General features: G+C 44.8%; 1 protein-coding gene across 1 annotated transcript in view; it reads right to left on the minus strand.

Moving 5' to 3' along the window:
* Nucleotides 1–22,969, minus strand: part of LOC137524637 (phospholipase A2-like) — a 52,757-nt gene that overhangs the window by 22,892 nt on the left and 6,896 nt on the right. Inside the window, exons 2-3 of the mRNA XM_068244743.1 lie at nt 7,232–7,397; nt 1,602–1,708 (exon numbers count right to left, since the gene is read on the minus strand). Coding sequence (XP_068100844.1) covers nt 1,602–1,708; nt 7,232–7,397 — 273 coding nt within the window. The remainder of the gene's footprint in view (nt 1–1,601; nt 1,709–7,231; nt 7,398–22,969) is intronic.

Below are 22,969 nucleotides of genomic sequence, written 5' to 3' on the forward strand. Positions count from 1 at the left end.
GGCTGTATAGGCAGATCCAGCATCTGTATGCAGATAACATTCTTTAAACACACCTCGGGTTCTCTTTAAACCTCTCTGACAAGGTGGCTGATTTGTGGTACTATATGTCAATTGTTATGTATAGAGTGATTGAAGAGGCTAATGTACAACTGAAACTGGAACCCTTGGCACCTTAGCTATGCCACTGTGCAGATCCAACAGTGTCCCCTTCCAGGATTTCTTTACTATACCATTACTCATTTCAAGGGACAAGGGTGTTTTTTTATGGCAGAGTTGCTACCCTGTCAAACATCCATGGACAAACATCCATTGCAGGATGGAAACATTTTTTGCAGACTTCCCCATTTTCCAAGTGGAAGCCAGCTGGAAACAAAATCTATTTGGAGAAGGTAAATACCACCTCCCATCAACCCCCCCCCCCCCCCTCCCAATTAATTTTACATTTCTTCCCAAAATATATGGCACTGGAGGTGAGGAAGGGCCTGCTAGCTTAGTGGCTAGATTGCCACTTGATGGGCCTATACCTCCTGACCACTAGCTGGTTGTAAAGCTGGTGAACAGTATTCATTTGGTTGTGGGTAGTTCAACATCTCCTCTATTAGGCACTCTTATTATCTGGATAAAGCAGGGGCAGAACTACAAATCATGGGGCCCCACAGCAAAACAATCCCTCCCTTGCCTCCCCTTGGTGACCCTCACAGCCTGGGGGCCCATCTTGCAAGCTTTATAAAACAAGTGTGACCAGTGGCAAAACTACAATTCATGGGGCCAAGCAATTGGTGGAATGATGACAGCATCCTGAGCTGCCGAGAACTACAGAGCACTTGCAAATGACTGTGACTCATTGCAAATGCACAACCGAATGCAAGCAGACAATCCAGAACTGTCTGTTTGCAGCTCCACTGCAACGGACAGAATACACTACAGGAGGGATCCTTACACTACTTTTATTGTTTTTGCTCAATGAGCCATTCATTGAAGTGTGCCAGAACTAAAATCTATGAACTATTGATCTTTTTTATGTCTTTCCTGCTCACAGAAGCTATTTTCTGTCAGGAAAGTGTTATATAGTTGTAATTTCTTATCAGTGAGGGTCACACTGTAGTCTGACCCAGTCCTGACTCAGATAGGAACTGCCACTTACATACCTGATGTTTAACTCTTTCAGGCAGAGAAAGAAAAAAAGGAACACAACCTAGTTATTTGTGTGCTAGGCACTGTACATACACATCTATCTTATCAGGTCACATGTCACCTCGGGTATCCTTCAATAACAATTTTTTTTGACAATACAATTTTTGTGGGCTGTGAATTAACTCAGAAAGGTGGTGCTTCAATGCTAAAAGTCAGGACTCCTATTACACTAAACAATTCTGCCCAAATTGACAATTCTGATCACCTCTGCTTGACATACTGGTCTGTATATATGAGGCAAAAGGAAGAAATGAGTATATGCTCCTAATTTGTAACAGCTGCTTCCCTGAGGAGATGTAGAAAAAGTAGAGCTTTATTTTGATTCTGAAATATCTCTGTACAATGCTGAGGAAGAAACAAATTATAGTTAGCCCAGTAATGTGATCCCCATCATCCAGTTTGTTTACCACATGTGATGTAGCCATTGTGACAGCTCCAGCCATAACTGTCAGATGCAGGGACACATCCAGCTTGCTCTGCAAATCCGTAACAGCAGTCATGTGCGTGGCAACACCTAGCAGATGGAAAGAACAATATCTGAGAAAAAAATAAATACTTGGTATTTATATACCATTATTGCTGATAAAAATGTAATCCCTTCGGTTCAGCTCAGTACATTGAAAGAATTGCTTACTTGTAGCATGTAAGCAGAGTTACTACAATGTGGTTCCAAAAACAGGAGACAATTTTAAACTGTGTTCTCATTTAATCAATCTAGAATTTCCTTCTGCTTGCTTACAGTTTGTCACAGTTTGATTGGTGGATCACCAATTATTTTCCTGAATCTATTGCTAGTTACGCACCATACTATTTTCTGTTCGATCGATTTTCCGAACGATTTTTCGACCGATTTTTCCGATCAATTTCCTTATTTTTTATTATCGATTTCCATTCTCTTTTATGAGAAATCAACCAGAAAAACGATGCAAAATAAGTTCGAACATGACGGAAATTATCTATCGAACCATCTATCTAACAGAAAATTGTATGGTGTGTCAATGTATTCCCTGGCCATTATTACAGTTCAGTAGGAATATCCCAAGGTCTAATTGTTTTCAATATAACAAGATAAAGCATTTTCTGACCAGAAACTCTAGCCCAGAAGGTTTACTCAGGTGTCCTTTTTAGGAGAATCTTTCTTTCTTCAACTTCCCCCAAAGGTACCATATCGACAATATACCAACATATTCGGGTTATCTTAAGAGCAGAAAACTAAAATTATGCTAGATTGGGAGACAGATTTGCAAATTCTGGTGCCCCCTGCTGGTCATATAGCCATTGTCTATATGCAACTGAAGCCCTCTCCTACTAATTGGCTGACTTGCTCAGCTTTTGCTTGATTATCACTGCAGGCTAGGTGTATTATGTGTGCACTTCTCATTGGCTTATAAGCAGCCTGCAGGCTTTATAAAGCAGCAGAGAACTGTTTGGGAGTGAGTTTCTCCAATTGTGTGTTTGGTAAGATTTGCAAATTCATCTTGATCTATCTAACTGGCAGAAATGGGCATTAACTTAAAGTGATCCTTAACTGAGTGAACAAAAAAAAAGTTTCACTTACCTGGGGCTTCCACCAGTCCCCTGCAGACGTCCTGTGCCCTCGCCGACTCTGAACGATCCTCCGGTTCCCGCAGCCATCCAGCTTCGATTTCAGCAACTGTCCATTCGCCGGGCCTGAGCGCATGTGTAACCCAGGCCACCTGCATCACTTGATCGCGCTCCAGTTGCGGTGGCCATCCTGCGCATGCGCAGTAGGTCTGAGCAAGTGCAGAACAGCCACGCCAATGGGAGCGATCGAGGGACGCACGTGGCCAGGGCCGCGCAGGCGCACTGGCCCGGCGACTGGATAGCCCTGGAAAACAGAACTGGCTGGCTGCGGGGAATCGGAGGATTGTTCAGAGACGGTGTGGGCACAGGATGTCTGCAGGGGGCTGGTGGAAGCCCCAGGTAAGTGAATTTTTTTTTGTTCACTCAGTTAAGGTTCACTTTAATGCAGAGTTCCGCAACACTGTCCTTAAGGCCCACCAACAGTACATACAGTATTTTGCAGGAAACCACAAACATGCACAGGTGGGGTAATTAGTGTCTCAGCAGAGCTGATTAACAACCTCTGTGGATTTCCACAAAACATGCACTGTTGGTAGGCCTTGAGGACAGGGTTGGGGAACACTGCTTTAATGCATGCCACTAGACCCCAATGATCCGTGAAACAGCACTTCACCTGACCACCAGGTGGTATCATATCCCACTGAGGTTGCACAAGATATTTCTTAATGTTTCAACTTGTTGTAGGGGTTGTACAGTAGATGGATCACTTCACATCTTCTGGGAGTGTCCTGTAGCCACACAAGTTTGGGGTAAGCTGAAAGCGGGCCTTTGTAAATTGACTTCAGGTAATGCGAAAATAGATACACAGTCAGCATGCCCTACTTTTGGCACCCAGTGCTAGTATCCCCCCCCCCCCCCCCCCCCCCAAAAAATGGAGAAGAGTGTAATACACATTTGCTTGTTTGGTTCTCTGGGCTATTGCACATTTTTGGAAACAACCTCAGATACCGTTAGAGCAAATTCTAACTAGAGTGGAATTGGTGAGATTGATGGACTTTTTATTCCATACCATGTAGAAACACCATTTTCACCTTTCATTCTAACTGGGGTGATTGGTCTATCACTCGAATGTTTGATGGTTGATATCTCTGATATTGCCCTGGAGGAAACTGAAGGTATTCTGCTGAGGTAATTCTATATGGAAGACGTGCATTCTTTTTTGTTGAGTTGTTACTAATTGGATTTGACAATTTTTAGTTCTATGTTGTTTATTTTGCCTAGTAAGATATTTATTTTTTGCTTTGTGCACTACTTTTCAGGAAGCTTATTACTGTAATAAGTTTACTTTTGAAATGTCCTGTAACTTGGAATTTAAATCTTCTAATAAAACAGTTAAACAAAAAATTACAGTACTGTAAATTTGCTGACAGTCATTGGTGGAGTGCAGGTGTGGTGTGGACAATGAGAAGCAAGATCTTAAGCTGCTCATACACCTAACGATTCTGCCGCCGATATACAGCAGATTCGATCACTGTGATCGAAATCTGCTGTGAAATCGTTGCGCAAACACTGACAGAACGATCAATTTCCATCCGAAATCAATCGTTCCCCACGATTCCCGTTGATCCGTCTGTGCGGAAGATTATTCTCGATCGCCGGCGGGTCAGGAGTGCGTTGATAGCGGCGTTCGAGTGCTCGACGACAGACGCAATACAGCTACAATACATTACCTGCTCCGCCGGCGCGACTCCCCCGGTCTCCGCTGTCTTCTTCTCCGCGCTGGTCTCCGGGTCCGGCAGGCTTCACTTCTTCCTGTCCCGGCAGGAAGTTTAAACAGTAGAGGGCGCTCTACTGTTTAAACTTCCCCCAGACAGGAAGAAGTGAAGCCTGCCGGACCCGGAGACCAGCGCGGAGAAGAAGACAGCGGAGTCGCGCCGGCGGAGCAGGTAATGTATGCGGGAGAGGGGCAGCGGCAGCACCACCACCACCACAGATTGTGATCGGTTTCATGCTGAAATCGATTCACAATCTGTTTGCAGTAAAGGCAGCCATACGATCCCTCTCTGTTCAGATTCGATCAGAGAGGGATCTATCTGTTGGTCGATCTGATGGCAAATCGACCAGTGTATGGCTACCTTTACTTTGTACCATTAATTACTCCTGCAGCAAGATGAGACATTGGATAGTCCATATTCAACAAAGAAGGTACTCAGTCCAGCCTTAGCAATAAGCACAATTTTAGTTTCAGTTTAGGAAATTCATAGCTGGATGCAAACTAAAACATAAAGATACTTTTCAGTAAGGTAAAATTACAAAATATGTTTTGGAATCCTGATACTGTGTACATTTGTAGCAATTTTTACAGAAAGTAGACATTTGCTTCAAGAGCATTCAAGCATATAATACTGCAGCTATTATTAAATAGTGGTGAGTGTAATCAGCTAATTTTCGCGATTACGCCTAAACGTAATTACAGTTTGTAAATTCAATTGATTTTGTATAATCTATCGTAATTTCTCACACATTTCTGCATAATTTTCAAGTAATTTTGTGCCGATTTAGCGGTGAATAGCAAAGTCCCAATACATGCTATTGTCACCAAAATTGTTACATATGTGAAGAAGAATAGTGGGTACAAGTCATAAAAAATTAATTTTTCAAAAAGACAGTCGTTTTTGAGAAAATCACTTTTAAAAATGCAAAGAAAGAGGTTTTTTAAATTTAGAAAAATGAGTTTAAAAACACTTTTTCCTGGTGGCAAGAGCATGTATGGGGGCTTTGCTATTCACCCCTAAAGTTGGCACAAAATTACATAAAAAAGAAGCAAAAATGTATGAGATATTACTTTTTACTAATTATTTTTACTAATTTTTTTATTTTTACTTTTTACTCATTTTTACTAATCATTACAATTAAACATTAAATGAATGAAGATTTTTCCTGAAATTTTGCATTATGATTTTGCATTGTAATTTTCAACTTTTGTTGCAAAATTATGTCTATGCGAAATTTTTGCTCATCACTATTCTTAAAATGTATTTGCAAAGACTGTAAAGACTATTAAATTCTGCTCACAAGTTTCATAGCAGATGTCACTGTCATTCTCTCAGTCCATTTCGTCTTGTGCAGCTCACATGGGCAGCTGCAGGTGATGCTTTGAAAATAAAGGAATTCTTGACAATCTCCCATGAGGAGATGAAGTAGTCCAAATCCAGGCAGATTTTTACTACCTACTCTAAGAGACAGCGACTTAGGAAAAATTGAGTTATAGTGCATTCTACTCTGGTAAAATTGTATATGTATTTGAAATATTTCACCTCGTGGTCGTTTGAAAGAGCAATATGCAAGTACCTTTAATCACAGGGGCTACCCAGGGACAGGGAGCAGAAACAGGAATGAAGGAAGAAAAAGAAGCATCATATTTCTTCTCCCAAGATAAAACGGTGTTTATAGGCTTACTGATGACTCAGTCCTATCATAACTTAGTAGTGCTAAATGCACAATAAAGCCCAAGTACAGGCACAGTTTTTATATGCATTTCAAAGAACATTATTCTGAATTTATTATTAATAAAAAGTTTTGTTAAAAAAGCTTTAATTTTACAAAATAAAAAAGGAGAAGAGCTGCTGAACAAGTTCATACATCCTTAGGGATGAAACAAAACATTCCCCTTAATTAAAGCTTAATTTACTATTTATTAAAATGTATATTTCTTTTTGCAACCAAACTAACTACTATGTAACTATGTAAAGGTCAATAAAAAGAAATAATACACAAAAAAGCTTAAAAATGTGAAGTAGTATTGGACTTACCTCCCCATTGACGACACGATTGGTCAGTTTTGAGATTTTAAAAAAAACAACACTTTGTTGGAGAAAACTCCACTTTGCTTTGATGTGTTTTGTGGGTCGAACCCGCTTCTTCAGGCAATAAGGGTGTCAGTTAAGGACAGTATCTCAGCTCTGGGGGGCCCATCTTTTTAAGCGATTTTTAGTGTAATATATTCTTTTTTGGTGCCACTGTTTATCCTTTTCTGATTTAGTTTATTGTCCAGCCTTGGTGGAGGGGTGTTTCTGATGATCTGTATTAAACTACAACTCAGTTTTTTATAGTTTTGGAGAGGAATGGGATTAGAGCTTTTGATGTGGTTTAATTGCCCCTTTGGGTCCCCAGTGGAAGACTTTTCTGGATTCCAGTCTCTTAAGGGCACAGTAGTGAAACCTCAGAAAACTTTATTATTTACACATCTAGCCAAAATTAAAAAATAAAAAAGTTATAACATGGCATTACAAAAATGTGTCCATTTTACTTTTTTGTTTATGGACCCGTATTTCACATACATTTATATTGAGCAATTGATTTAGTTTTGGTTTTTTTTCTCCCTTGAGAATGGATTGTCTCAATGTGATTCTGCACTGAAGGGGAACACTTACTGGCAGCCTGCATTGTGTTTTTCACCACTGACATGTAAGAATTTTTTTAAATGACCTACCGATCTGTCCTGTCCATTGGCATTCCTCTTCCTCCAATTCCACAGTAGCAACCATAACCAAGATATGACAGAGAGCTACGACCAGTCCTACATTGAATCATTCCAGCAAGATCAAGGAGTGCCCTTTTGTGCCTTATATGAGTGTTATTCTGTTCTCCATTCAGACCTGCCAACGTAGAACAAAATATTTATCAATTTTTAACAATTCCCTGCTGATTTTGCCAGTTTGCCCTCTGATGAAAAAGTGACCAGTCTATAATTGTAATAGCAGGTTTCTTGCAGCTGTGAAAGAATGAATGAATAATGCAAGAACCCTCAAAAGCCAGTGTTCTAAAGTCAGAGCTTGATGCTCATTAAGTATTTGATCCCATATTGAAAGATTAAGATTTCGGGTAATGAGCTGAGATTAGGAGCACCCTCTGTAAAGGAGTGCTCCTAATCCCAGTTTGTTACAAGACCTGTATTAAAGGCATCTGTCCACAGAATGTCCACAAAATCAATCAATCAGATTACAAACTAGACCCTATGGCCCATATGCAATTTACTTTTTCACCTGAGTTTTCTCCAAGGTGATATTTACACAACGTGTAAATAAAATGCCCTTTAAACCATTAGCAGGCAAGAAAATACCCAAAATAATTTTGATAGTACTTTTTCGCCTACTTTTTGGTACTTTTTCCATTACAAAGTGCTAAAAAGTTTTTTAAAATCGAAGATGAAAAATTATCTCCTAGGAGAAAACTCAGGAGAAAAAGTGAATTGCATATGGCCTCATGACTAAGATTTAAGTCTAAGAATGTAAGGGACAAGCTTGTAGACCTGCACAAGGCTGGACTGGGCTACAAGACTTTCACCAGAGAGAAGGTGACAACAGTTGGCGCAAGGATTTGCAAATGAAAGAAACACAAAATAACCATCAATCTCCCTTGGTATGGGGCTCCAATGCAAGATCTCACCTCATGGAGTTGTAATGACTATGAGGATGATGACGAAACAGCTATGACCATAGCACCAAGAAAACAATTGGTAGCACACTATGCTGTGATGGACTCAAAGCTTGCAGAGCCTGCAAGGTCCTCCTGACAAGACAGCACATGTACAGTCCTGTCTGCAGTATGCCAATGCACATCGGAATGATCCAGAAGAGAACTGAGTGAAAATGTTGTGGTCAGATGAGACCAAAATTGAGCTATCAGAATCAGAATCATTTATTTCACCAAGTACAAACAAGGGATTGTACCCTGAATTGGTTTTGGCTCATACAGGTTCTGGAAGGATGAGGGGGGATAATGTCCGAAAGCCAAGAAGCGAGGCTGCCATACTGCGGACATTATCTGGCATCAGTTCAACTCAGTATGTTTGAAGGAGGATGAATGCTGCCTATGATTCTGAGAACACCATCCCCACTGTCCAAAATGGAGGTGAACACATTATGCTTTTTGGGTGTTTTTCTGCTAAGGGGATAGGACACCTTCTGCTCATCGAAGGGACAATGAATGGGCCATGTACCATCAAATCTTGGGTGAGCACCTCCTTCCCTCAGCCAGGGCATGGGTAGTGGATGGGTATTCTTGCGCAACATTAACCCAAAACCCAGCCAAGGCAACAAAAGGAGTGACTCAAGAAGAAGCACATGAAGGTTCTGGGATGGCCTAGTCCCGAGACCTTAATCCAATAGAAAATATAGATAATCCAATAGAAAATATGTGAAGGAAGCTAAAGGTTCGAGTTGCCAAACATCAGCCTCAAAACCTTACTGACTTGGAGAGGATCTGAAAAGAGGAGTGGGCAAAAATCCCTCCCAAGATGTGTGCAAAAAAAAAGAAATAAATAAATGTTACTTTTAGCAAATTGTGCATGGGCATGTGCTCATGACCATTGGTCAAGTTCCCAAAACATTATAAGTAAATAACACAATATTTGTTTAACCTTTTCTTGGCCTCGTACACATGCTCAACTAAAGTCTTTGTAAGTATCCAACAAACTACAGATTTCACCATGTTGGATGACAATCTTGTGCAAAAATGTAGGAAAACGACATGACAAGCAACTGATATGTGCTTGATCTGTCAGGTGGATCAACTCACATAACTGTTGGGGAGATATCGTGCAGTTGGCCACATGTGTACAATGTCGTGTGAACGACATTGTTCTACTGAATGCTGACATGTGGAGCATACTCAAACTCGTACAGAACTCATGCTGTAAATTTTTGGAATGCTTTGATCTCTCTCTAGCAGAACATATAGAAACTGAAAGTAGAAGTCCTCTGTTATTGTCTCACACTGCCCCCTAATGACAAATAGCCATAAATACACATTACATCAGTACCAATTAGAAGCAGTGAAATGTATCAAATAAGACATAAAAAATGTGCTAAAATAAATTGGCCTGGAGCACTTTCAAGCCTGTAAATAAATTGGCTGCTAAATGGTTAAATGAGTTGCAATATCATTGTGCGGAAAACAATGGTAGGTTCAATGGAGTCGGCGGTAAAGTATTTTCCACAGCCTTAGTCAAGTGTTTTCCATGACTTTTGTTTGCTGTGTGTATGGACCTTTAGGCTTCCTTCCTTACTAGAGAGCTCCATGAGTACAAAACACACTGATGAAGAAGGGCTACTGCTGCTTCTAAAAATGACACTAGACAAGACAAGTGCAGGTCATCACTATATAAAGCTCAACCAAAAATGGAATTCCAACCAGATAGATAAAAGAAATTGAAAAGGTGATTAGTCATGTTAAGAGGCTGGTGATGTTTTGCTGTGACTTCTGGGTAGTTTATCACCATCCTGCAGTAATTGTTTGAGCGGTGAGAGCTGTAAGACTATTGAACTCTTTACAAGCCCCTCGGCGCTCTCACACACTTAAGGAAACACCTCCTTAGTTGCCGCATTCCATGTTACGAGAAGTGCTATTCTCACTTACCATATATTCCGACGTATAAGACGACCCCCAACTTTTCCAGTTAAAATATACATTTTGGGATATACTCGCCCTATAAGACTAACCCTCTTGACTCTTGGACATTTATATATTGTACCGTATGTACTGGTGCTATACTGTATAAACAGGTACAGCTACTGGTGCTGTACTGTGTGTAGCACCCAGTATATAACAACCGAGCAATCACGGCAAGCGATGTACCTTACCGGCGATTGGCTGGTTGTTGTATACAAAGCCTGCTTGGATTGATCAGCTTTCCCTGTCACCAAGACTATCGGTAACGCAAACACAGAGCGGTAACGCAAACACACCTCTTTCACCCGTCTGGCCCGCCTTTGTATACTAGTACCTCCTTCTCTGCCTCTCAGATCTCGCATATGCGCGCCTGCACCACTTCACTACAATCCTCAGGAGTGAAATCTAAGAGGCAGAGAAGAAGGTACGGTAATAGGATACAAGGGCAGGCCAGATGGGGTAAAGAGGCGTGTTTTTCTGGTCACAGCACTGCTCTATTTTTTTTTTCCATACCCCGGGCATCACCCTTCACTTACACCTTACCAGTGAGGTGCCCCCTCACCTCATCATCGAGGCCATGTTAAGTCACTTCTTTCCAGGAATCCTGGTGAGTGGATTTTCTGCTACCATACTTGTACAGCACCGCCCTAGCTGCTTTCATACGGTCGCAGCATACGATGGGGATGTTGCCGCAGACGTTTTTTGTGCTTCCCTCACCATATGCAGCAACCCCAGATTTTAAAGTCCGACCCCAAAGTTTCAGCACCCAGCGTATAAGACGACCCCTGACTTTTGAGAAGGTTTTACTGGGTTAAAAAGTAGTCTTATATGCCAGAATATACAGTACTTCTTTTTATTCTTTTTGTCTTGTTTTTCGCTTTCTTTTGCAATGTCACTGTACCTGTTGTAGAATTGTTTTACCATTTCTTGCACTGTTTATGTTTTGCTACTGCTGCAACTTGTTGTTTTCTTTTCTACTGTCAGTGTGTCTGTGACAGTAGCCTCAATTCACTAAGCTTATTTCCTGTCTTTAATAACGTTTCTGAGCTGTTTCTAGTGTTATCACCATGGTGATAAGGCATGTAGTAAACTTAACTCTTCTGTCTTTAAGTTAAGGAGAGATTTCTTCCTGCGATACAATGAGAGCAGCCATGTTCTGTTTGTGATCATTACACACAGAGAAGCTGGTCTGCATCTGCAGCCCTCAGCCTGTGAAAAAAGTTAACATTTTAATCCTTAAAATAACTGCAGAATTCTAAAGTTAAAGACATGCTGTTAATTAAAGTGTATCCGAGATAAACGTTTTACTCATTGAATAATTGTGTCCCTTTAATTTAGTTTATAGCGGCCAATAGAAACAGAGTCCATTTTTATTGGCCGCGATAGCTCTGCGGGCGGGATTAGAAGTCCTGTCTCAGCCAATGAGCAAACACTTCAGACCGGCAGCCAATCCAGGGGGGGGGGGTGTCGCTGGAGGTGCGGCCACGCAGACCAGGAGGACCGGGAAATGACAGCGATCAGAGTGTGCCAGTGCGGTGTCCGATCGTCCTCCACTGCACCTGCTGGGGACAGAATGCTGATCTGAGCCTCCTGCCTACTCACTGGGACATTGCCTCTCTCCAGGTTGCCGGAAACTTGTGCACATCGGACCATCCGCTGGGCATCTGCCTCCTGGCACATTGGCATAGGACTGTGCATACCAAACCCATTATGGAGTTCCACGGTAGCAGTGCCAGGTGTTTACTGTCCTGGAATTTGCCGGTGCCGAGCCTCAACCGGATTGCTCACACGGTCTCCTGATAGCACTCAAATAAATCACAAGGCGGCACACCACTAGCTGCAAAGATGCGTGTATTAAGAAACAAAGGCACTACATGTTACAGAAAATCCTTCATCAGGTGCAGGATGCACCTGATGAAGGATTTTCCGTAACATGTAGTGCTTCTGTTTCTTAATACACGCATCTTTGCAGCTAGTGGTGTGCCGCCTCGTGATTTATTTGAGTGACTGGGCATACCAGACTCTTTCTAGTCATATGGACATACCATACTTCTCCTGGGTATATTGGCAAACTCCTCCTGGGCACATGGACATACCATAATCCCCCTGGGTATATGGACATACTCCAGGCATATGGGCATCCTTCTGGGCAAATGGACCTACTCCTGGCATATAGCTATCCTTCAGGGCACATGGACATACTCCTCATGGGCATATGGGCATAGTCCTGACATATGGGCATCCTTCTGGGCACATGGAGGTACTCCTCCTGGGCATATTCCTGGCATATGGGTATGCTCCTCATGGGCATACCCCTCCGAACATCCACTGGGCACTCTCTACAAGTGGGTCATGACTCAGCCTGTAGTTTCTCTGATCCCCAGCTCCGAGAAGCAGATGGAGGACTACCGCTGGGCGCTGGCTGGAGAGGTGATAAAGGCCTGCACTTGTAGTGTTTAGTGTATGCATCAATTAGTGTATGCAGGGATTAGTGTAGACAATGGAAGCAGCAGTGTAGCTGGGCAGTGTAGTTTAGATAAAGACAGCTTAGGGGGAGAAGCTCCACAAGACCCCTGCACAATGGATGTACCAGATTTAGTATATATTTTTCCCCCTGATTTTTGGCCTCTAAAACTAGGTGCGTCTTATGGTCCGGAGCGTATTATGGTCCGAAAAATACGGTATACTTTTAAATGCGGTAAATGTCACAGTAGTGTAATTGTACATGTATCAAAAGAAAGAGCAATGAATTTTCTGACGGGGTTTCCAGGGGGTGGAAACTCCTCCGCAGCCGCATCGCTTTGGTCAGGGATTGCTATACAGCTGCAATATGGCTGTGTAAAGATCCCTGGCATTTTTTCCTATTTTCCCCGCAAAAAATTTTTTGGGGGGGGAGGGGGGGGGGAATTTAAAAAAAAATGGGGTCCCCCCTCCTAAAACTTTTTAACCCCTTGTTCCCCATGCAGGCTGGTATAGCCAGAATGTGGAGCTCCGACTGATTGGGGCTCCACACCCTGACTATACCACCTGCAAAAAGGTCCCTTAATGCCGATTTTTGTTCCGGGGTATCTGTTGGGGGGCCCCCCAGGTTTATTTTGCCCTAGGGCTCCATTGTTGCTAAAACTGGCCCTGGTGACAGCCATACATAGGAAAGTGTGCAGGGCAAATTTAAATCATGGCCAGGCAAAGTAGGCATCCATTTAGAACCACAGGTTTATCGCAGAACATTTAATCCTTACTTCAAGAAAGCTCTGTTTAGGCTCTTCTATCATTAATCAGTGCAAAGTATTGCTTTGTTCCATCCCTGTGGGCCCAAGCTTTGTGAAAAGGACAAATACAGGCTACCCAATGAACTTATGACGACCCCGAACCACCAGTATTTTTGTAATGGGCATGGATTTATGCCTAACTTACGAAGCCATAAAGGAAAGATTATCATGGCTTTTCTCTCTCTGCTGAAGTGATGTGTGTTGTGATTCACTTTGTGGTCACGTGAAACTGATACCCTGCAAATACGTTCTGTCTTAAATGATACGCTTCTTTAACTGAGCATGCACTGGATAGTTCACATAAAGCTCCTCTGAACTGTGGTGAATTCATTACTATAAATATTATTGTTTTGCTTGGAGCCCACCTTATAAATCCCCAGTGGAAGGGCAGAAAGTTTAGCTTTGCCCCACAAGCCAAAGCCTACACCTTCCAGCCCTGCTTATACTGTGATACATCATCCTGCCCACTTTCCTCTCCTCCCTAGAGTTGATGTTGGTGAGACGCCCCATCATAATTTGAGCAGTAATGGAAGGAGTAGGCCCTGCTTTGAGGTCAGATGGGGAATTTTATGGTGGACACCTAGAAAAACAGTAATAGTTATAACAATGTACGCAGGGCAGTTTATGTGAGCATTTTATAATTTAATAAGCTCTCTAGAGCATGTTAAATTATAGAAATACATTTTTACTTTTTCACTTATTTAGTTATTTAGTTATTTTTTATTGTATTTATAAAGTGCCAACATATTACGCAGCACTGGACATTATTTTAGGTTACAGATAATATTTAGGGGTGACATACAGCAATATGACAATACAGGAATACAAGAAAAAACAGATCACGCAGCACATTATGAGTACCAGGTAATGCTTAGTCAGTCACTGGATGGGAGCATGGAGGTTAGGCAAGTTAGGTTCACTCAGATGCATTGCATGGGTGCACAGTAATGGAGGTGCATGATCAGGTAGGACACAAAAGGAGGAGGGCCCTGCCCAAAGGCTTACAATCTAGAGGGAGAGGTAGGAATACGAAAGGTAGGGGACCAGAGCAGGGCCGGTTTAAGCAACAATGGGGCCCCAGGGCAAAATAAACCTGGGGGGCCCCCTAACAGATACCCCGGAACAAAAATTGGCATTAAGGGACCTTTTAGGCAGCTGGTATAGTCAGGGTGTGAAGCCCCAATCGCTCGGAGCTCCACATTCTGGCTACCCCAGCCTGCATGGGGGACAAGGGGTTAAAAAGTTTCAGGAGGGGGGACCCCACATAATTTAAAAAAAAAAATTCCCACACTCTATACATAAAAAAAAAAATTGGGAAAATAGGAAAAAATGCCAGGGATCTTCATGCAGCCATATTGCGGCTGTATAGCGATCCCTGGCCAAAGCGCTGCGGCTGCGTATGGACCCCCAGGAAACCCCGTCAGGAAATTTATTGCTCTTTCTTTTGATGCATGTAAAATTACACTACCGTTAGGTTTGCTACTAAAAGTGACATTTGCCGCATTAGTATACTTTTTTCCTTTGAAACTTTAAAATCGATTTTCTCAAAAACTATAAGGTCTTTTTGAAAAAAATGTTTTCTTCTTATTCCCAATGATCTCCTTAACATATCCTGAAATTTAGGGTTTCTAGCATTTAAGGTGGATTTGCTATTAACCATTAAAGTCGGCAGGTTTTTAAATGTGTATTTTTTTTCCTTTGAAACTTTAAAATTGGGGGCCCCTACAAGCTCTGAGGCCCTGGGGCAATTGCCCTCTTTGCCTCTATGGTAGCGCCGGCCCTGGACCAGAGTTCAGTTCGGGTTTAGAGCACTTGTGAGGGGTGGTAGGCCAGAGTGAAAAGGTGAGTTTTGTGGGCCTTCTTGAAGATGTTGAAGGAGGGGGCTGCCCTAATGGGTGGAGGTAGGGAGTTCCATAGTGTTGGAGAAGCTCTTGAGAAGTCCTGGAGGTGTGAATGGGACTGGGTGATGCGGGTGGCGGTCAAGCGAAGTTCATTGGAGGAGCGGAGTGAGCGGCTAGGTGTGTACCTCTGAGTAAGATTGGAAATGTAGGTTGGACAGGTTTTCTGGACAGATTTGTAGGTTAGACACAGTATCTTGAATCTGATTCTGGACTGGATAGGAAGCCAGTGGAGGGATTCACGGAGGGGAGCCACCGTGGTGGAGTGATGGGAGGAGTGGATAGTTCTGGCTGCCGCATTCATGATGGACTGCAGCAGGGCTGTTTGGGTCATAGGGAGACCAGACAGGATGGCATTGCAGTAGTCAAGGTGGGAAATTATGAGGGCATGGATGAGGAGTTTGGTGGTGGTAGAGGTCAGGAAAGGGCGGATCTTGCAGATGTTACGAAGGTGGAAGTTGCAGGACTTTGTGAGGTTTTGGATGTGGGGAGTGAAGGGGAGTGCAGGGTGACACCCAGCCAGTGGGCTTGAGAGGTAGTGTGGTTAACAGTGACATGCACATCTGAGAGGTTCAGGGAGTGCTGGGTTGGGAAGATCATAAATTCCATTTTGTCTAGATTTAGGCTGCTTCCACACAGGGACGTTACAGGAGCACGTTAGTGCAGCCTGTAACGCTCCCCCAACGCACAGCAATGTAACACAAGTGGGCTGTTCACACTGCATCACGTGGTCCCGCCGGCCAATCAGCGCCACCCTGAGAGACCTTATGCAGATAGAGCCGCCTAACGCGGCTCACTCTACCGTCCTCTCCCGCACCACCATACGTTGCGTTAGGTGCACGTTATGCGACCTTAACGTAGCACCTAACGCAACGTCTTAGTGTGTAAGTAACCTTAGTTTCAGGAACCTAGCGGACATCCAGGAGGAGATGGCTGATAGGCAGGAGGAGACCTTGTCCATGGTAGTGGGGGATATGTCAGGGGTGTAGAGATAGATCTGGCATCAGCATACAGATGATAGTTAAAACCCATGGAGGAGATAACCTTGCCAATGGAGGATGTGTATAGGGAGAACAGTAGGGGGCCAAGGACCGAGCCTTGGGGGACTCCCACCGAGAGGTGGTTGGGGGTGGATAAGGATTCATTGAAGGAGGTTGTGAAGGAGCGGTTGGAGAGGTAGGACGAAAGCCATGTCAGGGCGAGGTCGTGAATGCCCATGGATTGAAGGGACTGGAGGAGTAGAGGATGATCTACTGTGTCAAAAGCTGCTGAAAGTCAAAGAGGAGGAGAATGGAGTATTTACCTTCAGCTTTAGCTAAGGCAAGGTCATTGACCACTTTGGTGAGAGCTGTTTCGGTTGAGTGGGCAGGCCGAAATACAGATTGCAGTGGGTCTAGCAGTGAGTTGGCATTGAGGCACTTCAAGTATGCTTCAACAATGCTGTTCTTATTTCAGTACTGTTGTTATTTCAGTACTCACATTTTCGGTAACAATATTATACATTTATCCTGCATTTTCATCACTGCCCTGTGTATTTCTTGCCTTAGGATTTTGTACACAGTGTCCAGCTCAGCACATGTCTCTCTCTTCTTCAGCCTCATACACACGGGGCACCATTATTGCTGTTGCTAGCACACAGGAGACGTGTGCACAACAGCTCGGCGACAGCTCAGCCTGAGCGACAGCTGTCTACATGTCTCTGCCCAACAGGCAGAGACGCGGCGGAAGCTGTTGCTGAAAGTTTCGTCCCCCGCCGGAAGCTCCCTTCTGGCTGTGGGTAGCTGTCGCTAGTCCGCACATACACATGCAGTACGCGTGGTGGACTAGCGACAGTTGCAGAGACAGAAGTTGCCGGCGATTGTTCGGGGTGCGCGCCTCATACACACGGGGCAACTGTCGCCCAGACATGCGCGTGCCACGTGTTTGTGGCGACAGTTGTGCCCCGTGTGTATGAGCCTTTCCTCTTCAGCTATGGCTCACAGCTCTCTGCCTGGAGTCTCAGAGCACCAGACGAGCATGAGGGGGCGGCATAATTAGTGCTAAATGACACCAAGAGGCAGAGATCCTGCAAACAGCTCTGCCTCCTCCGACAATGCAGGGCAGCAAAATGCATGACCAAGAAAGTCATAGGATTTTGCCTGCCTATTCCAGGGTGATAACACACTCATTTTTTGCAGGGAAAGTGGCAATTCTGCTTGGCTCATAAAGAGAAAGGTGAGCCAAGTGGAAAAACAGGGGGAAAAAAAGAGGCTTCAGAGTCTCTTTAACAGATAAGGTTGTTAGAATATTCTAGTTGGGATATGATTAGGGTATCTACTGACATTTTAGTTGCATCCTGCATGAGGAAGCATATTTTTTAGCAGAAAACAACCTGAACTGATTAAAGCTTTGTACATATGGTCAGCTGGATAGCGTACTGGTAAGGTCTTTGATGTGGGATTTTGAGGCCTTGACCTTGGTTAAAATCCCAGCTCAAGCCATTACGTAAAGCATTAGGTGTCTTTTTGCAAAAGTCAAGCACCTTATTGTCATTGTGTAACGTAACAAAACAAAATTACATTCAGTCAGTTTGTGTGTATGTGGATTGATCTAAAATGTCTACCTGATGAAAGGAGCCCCAAAAAGACGTTTTCGGGGTGAGTGTTGTCCTTGATAATGTTTTTGGCCCTTTTCATTTAGCGAGTCTTATACAAGAGTTCAAGTGATGGTAGTTCAGTGCCGATAATGACTTCTGCTGTTTTAACAACTCGCTGCAGAGCTTTTCTACCAGCCTTGGTGCAGCTGTTGTACCAGTCTGTCATGCATTTAGTCAAGATGCTTTCTATAGTACATCTGTAGTAATTAACCAGCAGCTTCTGTGGAAGGTTAGCGCTCCTTAATTTTCTCAAAAAGTAGAGGTGTTGTGCTTTGCCAGTTACAGCTAAAGCATTGTTAGCCCAGGACAGGTTCTCTGCGATGGTGAAAAAAGTAGAGGTGTTGTGCTTTGCCAGTTACAGCTAAAGCATTGTTAGCCCAGGACAGGTTCTCTGCGATGGTGACTCCCAACAACTTTAAGCTGGAAACTTTCTCCACAGCCTCTGCATTGATCATTATTGATGTGTAATTGGTCTTTTTGGTGGTCCTAAAGTCCAGAATAACTTATTTGGTTTTTTTTGTATGTAATAACAGGCTGTTAATGTCAAACCATGCAGTCAGATTCCACACTTCCAGGGGCGTAGCAATAGGGGGTGCAGAGGTAGCGACCGCACCGGGGCCCTTGGGCCAGAGGGGCCCCGAAGGGTCCACCCTCTATCACAGTATTAGCTCTCTATTGGTCCTGTGCTGGTAATAATCACTTCTATAGATGCTTTGAATAGTAGTAATCCTTAACACACTGTTCCCAATCCCCTTCTTGCACCTCTGACACTGTGGTTGTCCTTGGCAAGTTTTGGTGCGCTGTATCAATTGCTATGTATAAAGTTCTTGGGGGGGCCCCATGTAAAACCTGCACCAGGGCCCACAGCTCCTTAGCTACGCCACTGCACACTTCTTCTCTGTATGCAGCAAGTGTTTGCCACACCCCACTAAATTATCTTCCCCCCTTCCCCCAGCAGTGTTATGGAGGCAGTGGGGACAGAAGCGCACTTGCTTCCTTTGAGTTCCAGGTGTTGAAGGTCAGTTTGTCTTCTCTTTAGTGTTGCTTCTCTGCACTTCCTGCTTCTGTGTTTTGTCTCTAGAGATGGCCCGAACGGTTCCCGGCGAACTTCCGGTGGTTTGCGTTCACCATCTAAGGTGATACTTTTCCGGAAGTTCAGTTTGCCCCCATAGTGCACCATTAGGGTCAACTTTGACCCTCTACATCACAGTCAGCAGGCACATTGTAGCCAATCAGGCTACACTCACTCCTGGAGCCACTCCCCCCCCCCTTATAAAAGGCAGGCACCGCCGGGCCATTACACTCACTCGTGTGCCTGCAGTAGTGAGAGAAGGGACAGCTGCTGGCAGACTCTCATAGGGAAAGATTAGTTAGGCTCTTGTAGGCTTGTTTGCTTGCTCCTGGCTGATTTCTTATTGTTAAAATAGCACCCCACAACAGCTCTTTTGAGAGCTAATCTTGTTCTTGTGATCAATTGTTTTTTCTGTGTGTCCCACTGACACTTGAGTTGCATAGACAACCTTGCTAATTCATACTGTGTGTGTGCCACTGCCAGCCAGGCCCAGCACATTCAGTGACTACCTGTGTGTGTGACAGGTGCACATTGTAATACCCAGTACTGCATATACCTACCTGTTGTGTTGAGTGCACCCACCTCATTACTGCATATACCTACCTGTTGTGTTGAGTGCATCCACCTCATCACTGAATATACCTACCTGTTGTGTTGAGTGCATCCACCTCATCACTGCATATACCTACCTGTTGTGTTCAGTGAACCCACCTCATCACTGCATATGTTGTGTTGAGTGAACCCACCTCATCACTGCATATACCTACCTGTTGTGTTCAGTGAACCCACCTCATCACTGCATATACCTACCTGTTGTTTTGAGTGCACCCACCTACATTCGTGAGTACACGCAGTGTGATATACACCTACCTACGTGAGTGCACACAGTGTGATATACCACTCTGTGCATACCTGTTAACTGCACCTGTGTGACTGCACATTGTATTAGTCAAGACAGTGCATACCTTTCACTTCACCCCCCCCCCCCCCCCGATATGGACAAAACGGACAAAACAGGTAGAGGAAGAGGTAGACACAGAGCCAGAGGAAGGCCACCCGGCAGGTCTGTGCGAGGTCGTGTTGATGTGATTTCATGTGGCCCTGGCCCAAAGTACAGTGCTCAGAAGAAGGCACGTGCCATCAACTCCCAAGATTGTCAGGACGCGGTTGACTATTTAACACAGAACAAATCATCTTCCGCAGCCACCAGCGCTACTACAAGCACCACATCCGTTGCATTTGACACTTCGCAGGAGTTATTTGGTGGTGAAATCACTGATTCACAGCCACTACGGCAACAACAAGATGAAGGCGCTAAGCAAATTACACCACTTCAAATGTGTGAGTTAGGCGACACTATGGACGTAATGTGTGAGGAGGAGGATGATGAAGTACCTGCTGTTGGTGCAGTTTTGGAGGTGTCTGAGGCAAGCAAAGCTGGGCAGGATGATTATGATGATACGGATCCCACATGGGTTCCAAAGAGACAAGATGACCAAGGGGACAGTTCAGAGGGGGAGTCAGAGAGGAGTAGGAGGAGACGAGTTCCTGAAAGAAGCAGGGGAGCTTGTCATCAGAAACAGCTGGTGGCAGTGTCTGGCGCCATGTATTGCCACCTATGTACAGCCAGCCAACATGCCCTTCAACGTCAGCTGCTGAAAGTGCCATCACCCCAGGGGAGCTCAGTGGTTTGGAAAAATTTGTATGTGTCTGCCTCAGATCGGAGCAATGCCAACTGTTGTCTCTGCCTCCAAAAATTAAGCTGTGGAAAGGCCAACACTCACGTAGGGACAAGTGCCTTATAAAGGCACATGGAGAAAAGGCACAAACTGCAATGGGAAGAGCACCTGAGCAAAAGCAGCACACAAAAGAAAAGCCACCCTCTTTCTCCTCTTCCTCCTTTAGGTGCAGCATCTTCAGCTGCTTTCTCCCTTTCACCTTCACAGCCACCCTCCTCCACTCCGTCTCTGCCCTTGAGCGGTTCCTGCTCCTCTGCCCACAGCAGCCAGGTTTCCGTGAAGGAAATCTTTGAGCAAAAGAAGCCAATTTCTGCCAGTCACCCCCTTGCCCAGCGTCTGACAGCTGGCGTGGCGGAACTGTTAGCTCGCCAGCTGTTACTAAACAAGCTGGTGGACTCTCAGGCTTTCCGTAAATTTGTGGCCATTGGGACGCCGCAGTGGAAAATGCCAGGCCGCAATTATTTCTCTAAAAAGGCAATACCCAAACTGCACCGTGAAGTGGAGAGGCAAGTGGTGTCATTTCTGGCACACAGCGTTGGGTCAAGGATCCACCTGACCATGGATGCCTGGTCTGCCAAGCACGGTCAGGGCCACTACATTACTTACGCAGCCCATTGGGTCAACCTGGTGACCACTGACAAGCAGGGAGTACGTGGCTGGGCAGCGGACCAACTTGTGAAAGCTGCACGGCTTGCAGGCAGGCCTCCTGCCACCTCCTCTCCGCCTGCTACATCCTCTTCGCTGTCGTCATCCTCCTCCTGCTCCTTGGCTGGTGCCGCGATCTCCTCTCCAGCTACACAGCCCCATCTCCCCAGGGCCTATGCTGCATGCCAGGTACAACGGTGTCACACCATCTTAGACATGTCTTACCTCAAAGCGGAGAGTCACACTGGAGCAGCTCTCTTGGCTGCTTTTAACAAACAGGTGGATCAGTGTCTGACCCCGCACCAGCTGGAGATCGGCAACATGCTGTGTGACGCTTTGAATTTGGGAAAGCTGACACATGTACCCTGCATGGCACATGTGCTGAATCTAGTCATTCAAAGATTTGTGTCAAAGTACCCAGACTTAGAGGACGTCCTGAAGCAGGCCAGGAAGTTGTGTGGGCATTTCAGGCGGTCTTACACGGCCATGGCACGTGTTGCGGACATTCATCAGAGAAAAAAACTTGCCGGTGAGACGCTTGATATGTGATAGCCCGACTCGCTGGAATTCGACCCTGGTCATGTTCTCTCGCCTGCTAGAACAGGAGAAAGCCGTCAACCCAGTACCTGTGCAATTACAGTAAAAGGACACAATCTGGGGAGATGGTGATGTTGTGGTCCAACAACTGGAAACTGATGCGAAATGTATGCAGGCTCATGCAGCCATTTGAAGAGGTGACCAACCTGGTGAGTCGCAGTGAAGGCACCATCAGCGACTTGATCCCATACGTTTACTTCCTGGAGCGTTCCGTGCGTAGAGTGGTGGATCAAGCTGTGGAGGGGCGTGAAGAGAAACAGTTATGGCAGGAACAGTTGTGGGAGCAATTTGCATCAGAACCAGATGTTTCCTCAACACCTGAGGCAGCACAGAGGGGGGAGGAGGAGGAAGAGTCTGTGGGGAAGAGGAGTCAGACTCGGATGATGAGGAAGGTGTTTCTGTGGAGGAGGAGCAGGCGGCGGCAGAAGAACAACCGCAGCAGGCGTCGCAGGGGGCTTGTGCTGCTCAACGTTCCCGTGGTATTGTTCGTGGCTGGGGGGAGGAGGAGGCCTTACCTGACGTCACTGAGGAAGAGCAAGAGAAGATGGATAGTACATCTGGATCCAACTTTGTGCAGCTGGCATCTTTCATGCTGTCCAGCCTGTTGAGCTACCCCCGTATAAAAAAACTCAAGGGGAATGACCTGTACTGGGTGGCCACGCTACTAGACCCTTGGTATAGGCACAAAGTGGCGGACATGTTACCAACTCACCTGAAGGCAGAAAGGATGCAGCACATGCAGAACAAGCTGGCAAGAATGCTTTACAATGCGTATAAGGGTAATGTCACAGCACAACACAATAAAGGTACCACTGCCAGTAATCCTTCTCCCGTGTCCACGCAGGCAAGGACAGGACGCCCTGGCGATCTCATGGTGATGTTGGACATGAGGACATTCTTTAGTCCAACGCCTCGCCTTAGCC

The sequence above is a fragment of the Hyperolius riggenbachi genome, chromosome 7 (genome assembly GCF_040937935.1).
Source record: "Hyperolius riggenbachi isolate aHypRig1 chromosome 7, aHypRig1.pri, whole genome shotgun sequence".
Taxonomy (NCBI): domain Eukaryota; kingdom Metazoa; phylum Chordata; class Amphibia; order Anura; family Hyperoliidae; genus Hyperolius; species Hyperolius riggenbachi.